The sequence below is a fragment of the Cryptotermes secundus genome, unplaced genomic scaffold, assembly GCF_002891405.2.
Source record: "Cryptotermes secundus unplaced genomic scaffold, Csec_1.0 scaffold929, whole genome shotgun sequence".
Classification (NCBI taxonomy): Eukaryota; Metazoa; Arthropoda; class Insecta; order Blattodea; family Kalotermitidae; genus Cryptotermes; species Cryptotermes secundus.
The window spans coordinates 583,656-597,031 of NW_019725015.1; the positions used below are offsets into that span (position 1 = coordinate 583,656).

At 37.6% G+C, this 13,376-nt stretch overlaps 2 protein-coding genes across 3 annotated transcripts in view; both read right to left on the reverse strand.

Moving 5' to 3' along the window:
- The window catches only part of LOC111863264 (3-ketoacyl-CoA thiolase, mitochondrial), a 10,652-nt gene extending 8,344 nt beyond the window's left edge, over nucleotides 1-2,308 (reverse strand). Inside the window, exon 1 of the mRNA XM_023849426.2 lies at nucleotides 1,969-2,308. Coding sequence (XP_023705194.1) covers nucleotides 1,969-1,987 — 19 coding nt within the window. The 5' untranslated portion in view covers nucleotides 1,988-2,308. The remainder of the gene's footprint in view (nucleotides 1-1,968) is intronic.
- A 3,604-nt stretch (nucleotides 2,309-5,912) lies between these two features.
- Nucleotides 5,913-13,376, reverse strand: part of LOC111863257 (protein disabled) — a 38,953-nt gene continuing 31,489 nt past the window's right edge. For both annotated transcript variants that reach the window (XM_023849414.2, XM_023849415.2), the window contains exon 7: nucleotides 5,913-8,247. The gene's annotated coding sequence lies outside the window, so the exon portion shown is untranslated. The remainder of the gene's footprint in view (nucleotides 8,248-13,376) is intronic.

Sequence of the window (13,376 nt, forward strand, 5' to 3'; positions counted from 1 at the left end):
TTGTACCAGTAGGTATTATTTTGACTTGTTCTATATCCAGAGGTATTAACCAACTTAGGATACTTTCATTCACTCATGAGATATGGAATAGTTTTTGGGGGTAATTCGTCAGAGGCCAAGAAAATATTTCTCTTAGAAAAGAAGACTATTAGAATAATAATGGGGATGAAACATAGAGAGTCATGTAGGCCAGCATTTATAAAGTTAAATATATTAACATTGGTGTCTCAGTATATTTTATCTTTGATGACTTTTATGATAAATAACTCGGAATATTTTACTTTTAATTATTCAATTTATGAGAGACCAACAAGACACAAAAGAAATTTACATGTCCTACAATCACATCTCGCAATGAGGCAGAAAGGGGTCCATTGCATGTGTATAAAAATATTTAACAGTCTGCCTGGATATTTAGCTAATTTAGTACATGATAAAAAACAGTTTATAAATGAAATAAGAGATGTCCTAATACATAATCCATCATATACTGTTGATGAATTTTTGCTCTTCTGTCGGGATCAACAGCTAAGGAATAGAAGGGCAGTGCATGCTGACTGATATCCCACATTAGGCATCAATATAGACAAAGTGCAAGTTAAGGAAGGAGAATTATGATGTATTGCTAATTATTTTGTTGGTATAATTGTATGTAATCATTGTATCTATTTATTTGAGCTATTCAGTTTAGATTTTAACTGTGGTTGAATTGATGTTCCTGCGATTTTATCTGTGATTGTCTTGTGACTGTTGTTTGACAAGTTTCATATTCGGCGCCAGTTGCACACTTGTGAATACTCTGAAACGCTAATGTATGTATGTATGTATGTATCTATGGAATGCAAATAAATTAATTCAGTTCACACCAACTATACTGTCTAATGGAATAATTAGAATTTTGTCCTTGGCCAGTAATATTAATAATATGGCATGCTGGTAATGTAGGGTGACAGACTGAACTACTGGCATTATACTTATGCATCTGGTTCTGTCCGTTTCACTAGCATCCTTAGGGGAAGATGGGTCTTATGGTACTTTAAATTCTGTGTATCTGTGCAGTTGTGTGTCACTCATATAACATATTTTGAATCAGCTGATGTATTTTCTTTGAACTTGGTTCAGACTTCATGTCATGAAGTCATTTCAACTTTATGCTTTTTTAATTTCATTCCATCAGCAATACCAACATTGAAGACATATGAACTTCTGAGGTGGGGGTTATAAAAGAGAGATGTTATGGGCTTGAACTCTTGTGTTATACAAGATCTTTTGAAAACAAATTTTTTCAGTCAAGAAAAGACTGCAGCTGCATAAAGCCTATGTTTAGCTGTCCATGTACTGGCAATATGTAAGAAAGCAGTGGAATTGGGCACATGGCAGTTTCTATGTTGGTAATAACGAGTTATTTTTTATTTACTTAACTATGCTTCCAGCTGTTCAGATTATATCATCAAAAGATAGGATGGTTTGTGAGTGACGAACTGAAACGTACGCGACTGGAAAGGTCGTAGCATAATTTGAGGCGCTGCTCCGGAATTTGTCTGGAGGGACTGAGAAAAACCACAAAAATTTCTTCAACTAGGATAGCCGGTCTCTACAGCCGAGGGTTGTACCCGGGACCTCATTAACGCGAAGTTGTGCGTCTAACTACCCTACCGTAATGTTTCGTGTATATAGCTTGCTCATGCTGACATACTACGAATTCCGGTTATGTCGTGTTAAAAATTACACACATGGCGACATCGCGAAAATTTGACGTTATATCTGACAAAATGAACGCAACGGGAGTTTGTACGAGTGGAAATTACACACACAAGTGGTTCATTAAATTGTGTTATTGCAGGCTTCGACAACATTAAATCATTTGAAAGAATACAGTTTTTTTTTTCTCCTCCAAACAGAACTTCATGTTCCATTGACATCTCGAAGTTAACACCTGACTGTGCGAGATGACTGTGCAATTCTCACCTTTGGTTAGTGCAGCCATGGCAACATCGACCCTTCCAACTTCAATGAGCAACTGGTTCTGCGTTCAGTTTAATTGGTCGAAAGCGTCGAAAGGTTGTGATGCAAAGCTTAGTACAAAGTGCACGTGGTTTGCTAATACTGGGGTCAAAGTCTGATGTAACGTGTTATGAGCAAACATGCACATTAGTGATACCAACGGAAATTAGTTTTCGACAAAAGTCACTAGAAGTTAAGTGGACTTTCTTTAACGCTGTGCAACAGTCCGTCTTGAGAAGCTAATAGTTATTAATCTAGTCAAGAAATTCCAAACACTTAATGAAACTGGAGGATTTATAATATGAAAAGCCAATTGGTACCAATTTTGAGCCAAAAGAATTTAGACCACACCCTCTCACTCGAAGATCAATTTTAATATTATCCAATCCAACGAAGCTTTTGTCTTCCAAGTGGCCTCTTTCCACCAGATTTTCTGATCAAAACTTTGAGTACACTTCTCTTACATATGTGCCATATGCCCCATCCATCTTAGCCTGGAATTTACTGTGCCTTTAAGTACATGTTTTTTTTTTCTTTTGCAATTCTGTGCATACATCTGCAAATTGTAATATCCTAAACAGAACTGTTGGCCGAGTGACCATAGTCCAGTTGATGTATTTCCCTTTCCTAACATTCTGAGAATGGCCCAAGAGGTGACTCACTGGCACCTGGTACAGAGATGTAGAATGTTGTACCTCGATGCACCCATACACTTTGAAGATGTATGTGGACATGGGAACTTTACCCTATCTGAAGATAACTGTCTTCTGGAATGTGACTTTGTGTAGTCTGATAGAAATTTACCGGATTTTCAGAGGAATTCATCTGTCTTCTACACTTAAGAGGGAGCCAGCGAATTCCTCTGACACGTTGGCAAACTTCTGTCAGATTACATGATGACACATTCTAGAAAACAGCACTCCTCATACCTGAAAAATTGGTTTTTGCTATGCTGTTTGTATGTATGTACGTACGTACGTACATATGCATGTATATGGATGGATGTATACATATGTATCATCCACCCCTCATTAGCGACTGAACGGTTGGATGGACTTTGTAATTTATGGGTAGAATATCTCTAAATAAAAATGCATAAGTGCTGTCTTAAGGAAATTAACAGTGCATATACCAGGGGTCAAAATGCAAGATGTTGATTTTGCCAGAATGTGCTTTACTGGTCAGATTTTACTGTTGTTTGGTATTTGACAATCAGTAGTAGTCTACCACACAACATTCAGTTTCATTTCCAATGTAATTTAATTACTTAATTAGCTCAATTACACATGAGAAAGTATGTGCAATGTGTTTACACAAAGTTTCTCAATTTGTGTTAAATACATAATAGGATTTTGTGTTCTTACAGCAGTCACTATGTGCCACCTTATAGTTTGGTAGATTGAATCCTACCAGACTACATTGAGTCGCATCCTACAAGACAGTGCTCCTCTTGCTGTACATCAATTTGGACTACTCCTATAGACATCAGCATGTGATTGCTTGAACACAACTTTATATTTCCTAATACATACTTGGTATTTTTGTTTCTAAAGTAATGGCCCCGGTTGTGTTTTGTGCACTGTTCCAGTATGCATAACATGTATATGTACAGACTAGTGGCCTCCGTAGTCTAGGGGTAACGTTCCCACCTCATGACTCAAGGTACGCGGGTTCAAACCCGGCAGAGGTCGTCGAATTTATAAAGGGCGGAAAAATTCAGGGAACAAGTCCTCTGGGAGGGACTTTAAGCCGTGGGTCCCGTGTCGTAGATTTACGGCATGTAAAAGATCCTCATGTCTCTAGGAGACCTCTGAGCAAAATTATTAGGTAAACAGTTTCCCGCCCAAGTAGTTTCCAATGCCTCCGGTAGATGGGTAAGCATTGGGTACCGCAGCCAGCCTTGCTGGCTGAACAGGGCTGATAGCGAGCACCAGTACTGGCAGGGTATGGAGACTGGTAGAATATTAAAGGGGGACGTACAATAGACTATTAGTAGTGGTGCATGGGGAAACCCACCCGTCCAATAATAATAATAATAATAATAATAATATGTCCATTGGAATTCATCACAACATTAGGTCAGTAGTGTATGGCTTTGACTTTCAGCACTAGACTGTGTTGATTGTTGAGCAAGAGCCATATAAGAACTGCCGAAACCCCTCCTACAGTAATTAACCCTAACAATGACAATCCACTGAAATGTTGGAAGCCCTTAACATTTGATGTAGCCTAGTCCCGAATGCTAAATTCATACATTGTTCTCCACCCATGAAAACTGATACTGTGTTGGCCCATTTTGGTCACAGTGCTCATACCAACCAGCTGTCTTACCAGAGGATGTGGGTCCAGTAGAGTTACATTCCACATATAACCTTTAGATGTCATTAAGGGTGATGTGAGAAATTCTGAAAGCCAAAGCTCAAAAGTGTGGTGTACAGTGGAGGGCAATATTTGTGTATCCTCTCAAGTTTACATGGTGCTCTGTACCTTAAATAATCCATCACAAGATATCATTGAGAGTCAGTATCTGGTTTCCTACAGCTAAGTGAGCAACATGAGCAAGCACTATTGCAAAAAGAAACTGAACTGTTTATTTTGGAAGAGGCATAATCCATTAGTTGGACATTTGCACATTTTCAGGGATTCATGTTCATCATAGCAAATCTACATCATATCTGAAAACAGTATGGGTTGAGTGTTCTGTTGTTGTATAGCTGGTTTTATTCACATGTTTATGTTGAAAAGGGCTTGAATCACTGGCTGATGCTCTTTTCAAAACATACCTGCTAAGGCTCCAGCAGCTATTTTTGAAGGCTTGTCATTTTGAATGCTGGATCAAATTTCTAATAAATTTCTATTATTAAACAAAGCATTATTATTTTTTTATTATATACTCTGTAAGTTTTTATAAAACATGTGTTCATTTTTTAAATAAAGTGGATGATATTGGATTAGTTTTGAAAAGGGCATGAGTCACAGGAGAGAAATAATCTTGTAAACAGTTAATTTCATTTTAGAATCTAAGTACCAAACAATGTGTAGGGAGATTTTGTAGTTCAGCCATAAAAAAGCAGTTAATTTTATAAAGCAACTTGAAATCATAAAACCAGTTTTTTGTTTCTCCTGCAGAGTTTCGTTCCAGTGACCTGTGTCCTTTTCAGAATAAATGGTTTGATTAGGGCTTGACGTCTTGAACACAACTGTGCTGTTTTGTAATGTATCTTCAAACAATACAGTAGCTATAATATTTTGAGATCTGTTGAAAGTAAGCTAACCAAGGTCCCATTTGACTGTGTTCAGAACCTTTTTCATTTCAATCAGAAGTGATAAAGTCCTGTATTATTGCTTTAACAGCTGTACATATGTTCAATCACATAACAGAAATTATTCCGAAGTAAGCTGACATAGTAGGGCTCTCGTTAATGGAGTGAGTGGTTTATGAGACACACTAGCAGTGAGATTTGATGTTCTCAAAGCAGTGGGTATTAAGATTATGGTCTTCTGGGATGTGCTGCTGTGTAGTTTTGGAAACAGGCTCCTCTAAGTGGTACCTATCTACAAAACTATCCAGTGTCACAAAATCTGAGACTTCCATCAGAATCTGGTGCTCTTCACAGTTACCACTATGAGGACCTCAAACCCTGCATTGTTCTAAATGAGTAACGATCCACAGCATGTCTGTGGTAGAATTATGTTTCACTGCTGAGCACAAACTGAGCCCTGACCCAAGATTGAGCAGAATACAGGGGACTTCAGTTAACTTCCTTTCCCTTGACTCTTGCATTATACAATTTCTTGCAAACATTTCTGAATCTTTGGTTAAAAATAACAGTAAAAAAAGTAGCATCCACTTCACTGTTCAATTTGATGACTTGTGAAAACAATCAACATCAACAGCAACAACATGATTGAAACATAATGCAGATCTTTATTATTGTGGAGAGCCACAGTAATTTATTATTTTACAACATTCCCTGCTTCAGTCCCGAAACACTGAACATATACAAAGTGCCCTCATGAGGGTATCATAATTTTAGAATGAACATAAACAGATTAGGTTGGAGTGGTTGGTACCTCTCTTGTCAACATTTGTGGCAAGTTCAACAGCTGAAAGCTGTGTGGGAATAACATGTCAGGGTTGGGGTGTGAACAAATCAGATGAGAAAAGTTTTTATGCAGGGGTGCCACCCTATACACATCAAGCTGTTGAGCTCAGTGTGGTGGGGATCACAGCCATCCAATGTTGCAAAGAAGGGTGACCAAGCTTATGCCTGTCTTGCACTCCATAATGGCACTTGAGCTGTCACTATGAGCCAAAAGGAGGTACAAAATCACAGTACCAGTACCTGTACCTGTCTCAAATTTTATCCTCATTCTAGTCTATTATAGCCTGTTGCACCCAAGTCTCATATAAAAATATTGGTATCCCAAACAAAATTTTCTGCCATAACTATCAGTCTGTGTGTTTGGGACTTGTAAGAATAATATAAAATTTGTTGTTACATATTTTTTGACATGTTCTTATGAGAAGGGGACATGGTAGATTTCCAACCCCAACTTTATGATGAAACTGTATATTCATTCAATTTTGAAATAATACCATTACTCAGATGTCTAAAAGTCAATTGCCTGTACCTTTTTTATGCTTCATTTGAGTTTCCAAGACAACTTCAGAATCTCTTTATACTTCAATATGCACAAAATGAAGCTCTAAAAATGGTGTTCTTGCCTGAGTGTATTCTCAGCATGTCTGAATAGGCCATGAACAACCGCCATTTACTCTCTACTTGTTGTGTTAGGAATGACCTAGAAAAGTAATTTTTATTAAGACAAAATGGGATCCTAAAATTACTTCAAATGTTACAGCAAGTAAATAAAATAATAATTTAAATAATGGATATGTATATCAACAACTGCAATGTAAATGCTATACAGAACACACAAATGATTTACAATGAAAATGAGTATTTTACATTCAAAATACATGGCAACATGCAGTCTATCATACAAAACATTGTAACACTTTCATACTCAACAGAATAACTTGAGTTAAGCTTTGGTTGGACATTGCTAATCACATTACACGCATATATAAATTCATTTTACAGTCTGAACATCTGGGGTTCCCTGACATATGGCACATCATCTTTGACCAGTCTGTTCGACTAGGTTGGGTGTAGAGTACTGTTAGAATGCCTTCATCAGTTCATGGTTACTGATCTGTTTGATGGACCAGCATTTAAAATTATTTTTTATTCAGGTGCAGAGATATTGCTTCTGATGTCATCATGTAGAATGCCCCCTTCATTTCAGTGGTAAAAGAGGAACAGGATGTAGTTGCAGCAGTCAGCTTTTTGTGGGGAAAGTTTCCTACTCATAGTTATTAACAGTGACACTCCAGAAGTTAATCTAATAAAAAAATGGTAGAAAGTAATATACGAAAAATATATGTGTAAGTCTTAATGTCACTATTTCACTTTACTTTATAATTATTGTTCAGAAGTTTGAAAGCAGTGTATAATTATTTTCTGCATTGTATCTCTGTGTTATCTTCATTTTGAAAATGCAGCAGGGCAAATCAGACAGCATGAACAGCTTGTGTAAGAATACATGTCTCCATTGAGCCTGCTTTGAGTTACTTATGAGTTAAAAGTATCTCCATTGCAAGATTTTGAGCACAAGAACATAATTTCTGCTTGATGGAGGAATGTTAAAATAATTTTGAGTTTAAAAATTCAGATAGAACATAAGATTTTCCTTTGAAGGGTTTAGGAGCTACAGTTTCCTTGGCAGACTGCTGCGAGGCATGCTCTGATGGTTGACCTGACATTTTATTGCAGTGAGGGTCTCTTGGTCTTATTACAAACAACATTCATATAATAATAAAGCCTGCAGGTCATGCCTTGATCCACATTTAATTCTGTAATGTTGGTAGTTCTGTGGGGCCATATGAAGCTCAACTGATCCAGCAGTTGAAGGCATGCAAACACCAAGAACATGTTATAACAGATGACATACAATGTTTGTGATTCACTCTGTCATGACTTTTTAGAGGATATGTGTAGCCACGTGCTTCACTTTATTGCATTGTTTTGATTGCGCTTAAATAATATGCTAAAATCTCTTCATTTAGAATGTACAAATGAACTTCAGTTCTTGCTGAATTAAATAAACAACCTGCTGACTTTCTGAAGGATGGTACAACTAAAAGAAGATCTTAGGTTCAAAAGTCTTGAATAAAACCTGAAAAAAACAGAAAGAAATTAATTAGTAGTGCAAATAAGGTTAAAGTCGTCCCTGCGCTTAATCAGGTTTCATGTCATGAGGATGTACAGAGCACTGGAGTAACTCCATACATTCTTAACTTCAGCACTGTATGAAAGTGAGTGGTCAGCCTTAACCCTGGGGAAAGAAGCCTGGTACCCACTGAATAGTTTCGATTAGCAGTCACAACAGTGACTAGACTACGGACTGGACGACACAGGAGCTGGGGATTAATTCCCTTTAGCAGCAGAATATTTCTCTTCCGTACGATGTTGAGACCTGCTCTGGGGCCTAACCTACCTCTGTCCAGTGGGTATTAGGAGCTGTTTCCCTAGGGGTATGAAGCTGACTGCTCACCTTCATTTAACCACAAGGTTCACTTCCTTATAAGTGTTCATGGCTTGGTGCTTAATTAAATAATGCAGATTCTAAAACTAGGTTCAAACTGATTCACCAAACACTTGCATCAGTGGTATTGGTCAGTATTATGCATGTAAGGGTACTGCTGTGTGTCTAAACTGGGGTGGACAAATTTCATAGCTGAAGGGCTGGATTACGGGATGCAAGTGTTTTGCCAGGCCAGAAAGAGGCCAAAATAATATTTTTAAGTATTTTTTTAATAAGCAGAAATGTGCAGTGTGCACAATGAATGCCATTACTAACACATCAGTGTGACAGCTGATTCTGCTTGCAGTCACTGACAAGCTTTTTAATTCTAATGTTAAAACATGTTGACATAGATTAAAACTAATACTGCAGGCAAATTTTTATGATAGCTATGTGGGCCACATAAGAAGTGGTCACAGGCAGGATCTGATCTGCAGGCTAAAATTTGCCCACCCCTACTCTGAAACACATCCGAGGGTGCTACATTATCAGATGGCGACATAACTGTTTCATCATCATGAGAGGTTACCTGACTCTCTTTTCAGCATACGATGGGAACCAAAATCACTGCACTGGATGTCCTGTTGAGCACACAGGACATGTCATCTGTAAGGTTGCCTACTCAAGGTCTCATGTACCCTCAGACATGTTTCAGATATAACTTGTGTGATTGTAGGTACTGCAATTTATGTGACTTTTAGAAACTTTACTATGTTCAATATGAGGTTGCTATTTGTATATATTGGACCATGGAACTGTTATTTTAACTTCATGAGAATAACACTGTCACAGAAACTGATTCTTTAACAAAACTCCTTGCAAATAAGCTCTGAATGCCTGATGTCAGACTTTGAGCCTTGGATGAACTATATGCAGTCTTGACAGTGAAAGGTGTAATATGGAAGAAATGGGTTACAAAGAAAACTATACAGAATATTTATGAGACAATAAAAAGTATGGTATTATATGGTTCAGAGGTATAACCTAGGGTTTCCATTTGTTCCGCTTTTCCTGGGACAGTCCCGTTTTTTTTTCATATAATGTCCTGCTGTCCTGAATTTGTCTCAGATGTCCTATTTTTTAAGCACTCTTCTATAACATTAATTCATTAATTTCTATCAATAACTGCTTGGTAAAGGATGCTGTTCTCTGCAGTTGGCATTTCTATAATGATGTTAACACTCCTGGTGGCTAATTCACAAACATAATTTCACAACCTATTAGTTTTCTGTCAGGATTCATTGTGCTGACCACACAACACCCTCTATCAGCTAAAGTTGGCACTAACTTCACTGACAAGGCTGTTGCTCGGTTGGTATAGTTCGCTTGTGGATTAAAACCACAGAGTTTTTTATAAGTTTTTCTGTTGGCAATATGTCTTTTTTTTCATTTATGTTGTGGTAGTATTTTCATTTGCTGCCGCAATTGAAGCTCCATTTGTATCATTCTCTGCATTCTTTGTTGACCTTTGCATTGTGTTGTGAGAGCCTGTGAGAATTTATCAGTTCTCATCCATTTAGTGATGGCAAAACGAAAGTGCAGAATTAATGACAGTATTAAGAGCGAATATCCATTTACTAAAGGTGTGAATGAAAATGTTGAATGCATGTTATGCAATGCAAAATTTTGCATTGCACATGGTGGTCAGTTGGATGTCGTCAGTCACGTAAGGGGGGGACATAAACTGGCTGTTCGAAACAAAGCTTCCAATAACAGCATAAGTAACTATTTAAGTAGGAAGAATATTAGTGAAATGAAAAAGCAGTTATCACTAGCATCATAGGAAGCAATCCTTGCATATCATACTGCAGTCCATAACCACAGCTTCAAATCCATGGATTGCATGACCACTATCTTGAAGAACTATTCAGTGATAAATTTACATGTTCACAAACAAAATGCAGAGTAATAATCACCAATATTATTGCGTCATTTGCAAGAAAACAGATTCTTCAAGAGCTAAAAGAAGCTCGTTTCATTTCTGTACTGAGTGATTTATCTAACCTGGATGAAAATGTAGTGCCCCTGATTGTGAGATAGTTTCACACAGAGAAAGGTGTGATGGTCAAGGTGCTAGTGTTAATTAATTTAGGTGACGAGACTTAAGATCTGCTGCTTTCTTATGTGTTAGAAATGTTACGGAAATTAGAGATCCTTGAAAAAAGTTATTGCAATATCAGCAGATAATACGAATACAGACTTCGGTGGTAAGAAAAGGAAAGGGAAGACTAATCTGTACTACAAACTGCAAGAAAAAATATCAAACAACTTGATCGGTATAGGTTGTCCTGTACATGTGGTGCACAATGCGGTGCAGACTGCTGTGGACTGCTTACATATTGTAAGATTTGAGGCTTTCACGGCGGTGACTATGAAGAAAGCAGTCTTCTGGGATTTGGCACCGTGTATATGTGGTGTTAACCGACGTTTCGGAGGAACGTATCGCCCCCATCTTCAGGGTTGAAGAAGTATAGGTAAATCTGCAAGCGACAACACCGTGAGACACGGTCNTCTCTGCTTACATATTGATCTTCAGTTAATAATTAAAAGGATTTACCAGCATTTTCACATTTATTCTGTGCGAGTTGAGGGACTGAAATCATTTTGTGAATTCATTGAAACAGAGTATAAAACTGTTCTGGGTCATAGCAAGACAAGAAGGCTCTCCCTCTTATCTGCAGTATAGAGAATTATTGCTACTTCCCCTGCATTAAAATCTTATTTACTTTCCCTTGAGAAGTGTCCAGTCAGCCTTCAGAATTTCTTTGAAAATTCATTTTCATTCACCCTCTTACATTTTGTTACCAGCCATTTGGAAACCTTTTCCCAGACAATCAAATGTATTGAAAAACAAGATACCACAATAATGAATGAAATTATCAAACTGTTAGACAAGTTACTTTGTAGGCAGACAGAGAGATTTCTTACAACTGCTGTGAGAGATCAGCTGCAAGAAATAGAAAAAGGACATATAATGATTGAAAAGTTTAATAACTATCCAGAGGACTTCTATGATACCTGCACTGAATATATTCAGGCTTGGTGTTTGCCATTTCTTTTGCCTCTTCACCCTATGGACTTGATCAGTTTGAAGGGAAAGGTGACTTGGAAGAGCGTACAAGCTAACTATGGTTTCATGAAGACTGTGGTACCTGATTTGTCACTGAATGAAGATGACCTGTTTGATGAGTTTTCATGTGTTTAAAAATATCGTGAAAGCAAATTGGAAGTGTGGAATGAAAAAAAAAAGGACCAAAATGTCACTGAAAAGTGATGTGAAATGTTGGCACATTTTACAAAGTGGAACATAAATGCTGTTAACATTAAATGTCTAATTAGTTTTTGTTTGGCACGGTAATAAATGTAATAAATGTGTTATGGTCAGGCGAAAAAAAGAGACTTAAAATAGAAACAGTGACAGCCTTGATCATTGTGAAGACCCACTGAAAGATTTCTCTTGTTCAGAGATATTTTCCAAAATATCGAAAGAAAAAGTGTTTGTGGAACAGGTTCACAAATCTGATAAATATTCAGGTGAATCTGGGAAGGCTTTCACAGAGTAAGGTTAGTTCTGAAGGCGATACATAACGGCTAGACACAGTAATGAGAAACTGGAGAATACTGTATACTAAGGAACTCAGTAATTTGTATATCAGGAGGTGTGTGTGTGGGTGGGTGGGATGATAATATCAAAATGGATCTTAAATAAATTGGAGGTGCACACAGTTGGTTGAGGTACTATGCTTCAAGCTGGAAGGTCATGGGTTCGAGTCCCGATGAGGTGGATATTTTCAATTTACCTAATCCTTCCAGCTGCATTATGACCCTGGGGTCAACTCAGCCTCTACCAGAAGTGAGTACCAGGAATCTTCCTTCGGGTAAAGTGCGGCTGGTGCGTAAGGCTGGCAACCCTACTGCTGTCTGTGAGCTGACTGTCTATAGAGAAAATGTGGGAGCCCCTCAATGTCTCACAGCCTGTTACAGGGATAGCTTTACCCTTTTTTTTTTTTTTTTTTTTTTTTTTTTTTTTTTTTTTTTTTTTTTTTTTTTTTTTTTTTGTTTTTTTTTGTGTTTNTAGCTTTACCCTTTTTTTTTTTTTTTTATTGGTTGGCCGTGTGAAGATGTAACCTGGATTGATCTGGATCTAGAGAGGGTATATTGGCAGACTGTGAACACAGATGAACATCATGCAATCAGTATTGCAGGGTTTCTCAACTTGTCTTTCATCTAGTATTCTGAACAGAAAATTTTATAAACGGGATCTATTTCCGTCTTCATGTGAAAAGGTGGGGAGACTGGCTCTTTGTAATGGATGCAACTGAGTAGGTGCCTCCTGCTCTTGTCACCTGAGGTTAGAAAAACATCCCAGTTTCCAAAATGTTTTATTGGGGTGTAGACAATGGACAGAGTCTAGAAATCTAGGAATACTAAGCTTAATATACCAGTATTAGAAATGTTTAGAATCAGCACAGAAATTATTTAATTGCTAAATGGCTACAAACAGCGCATAGAAGACCCTATAACACTGAGTCTGAACAGGGCTGACTCTGTGCTTGTTTTAAATATATGACAGACAGTAGCTGCGTCTGGATGCATACAAATGTACAGTAGTTAGTTAGTTAGTTATTAGAGAGGGTGGGTTGCCCCATGCACTTAGACCTGTAGTGGTCCATTGTGCTACCCTCTGATTTCTACCAGTCTCTATATCCTACCGGTATTGG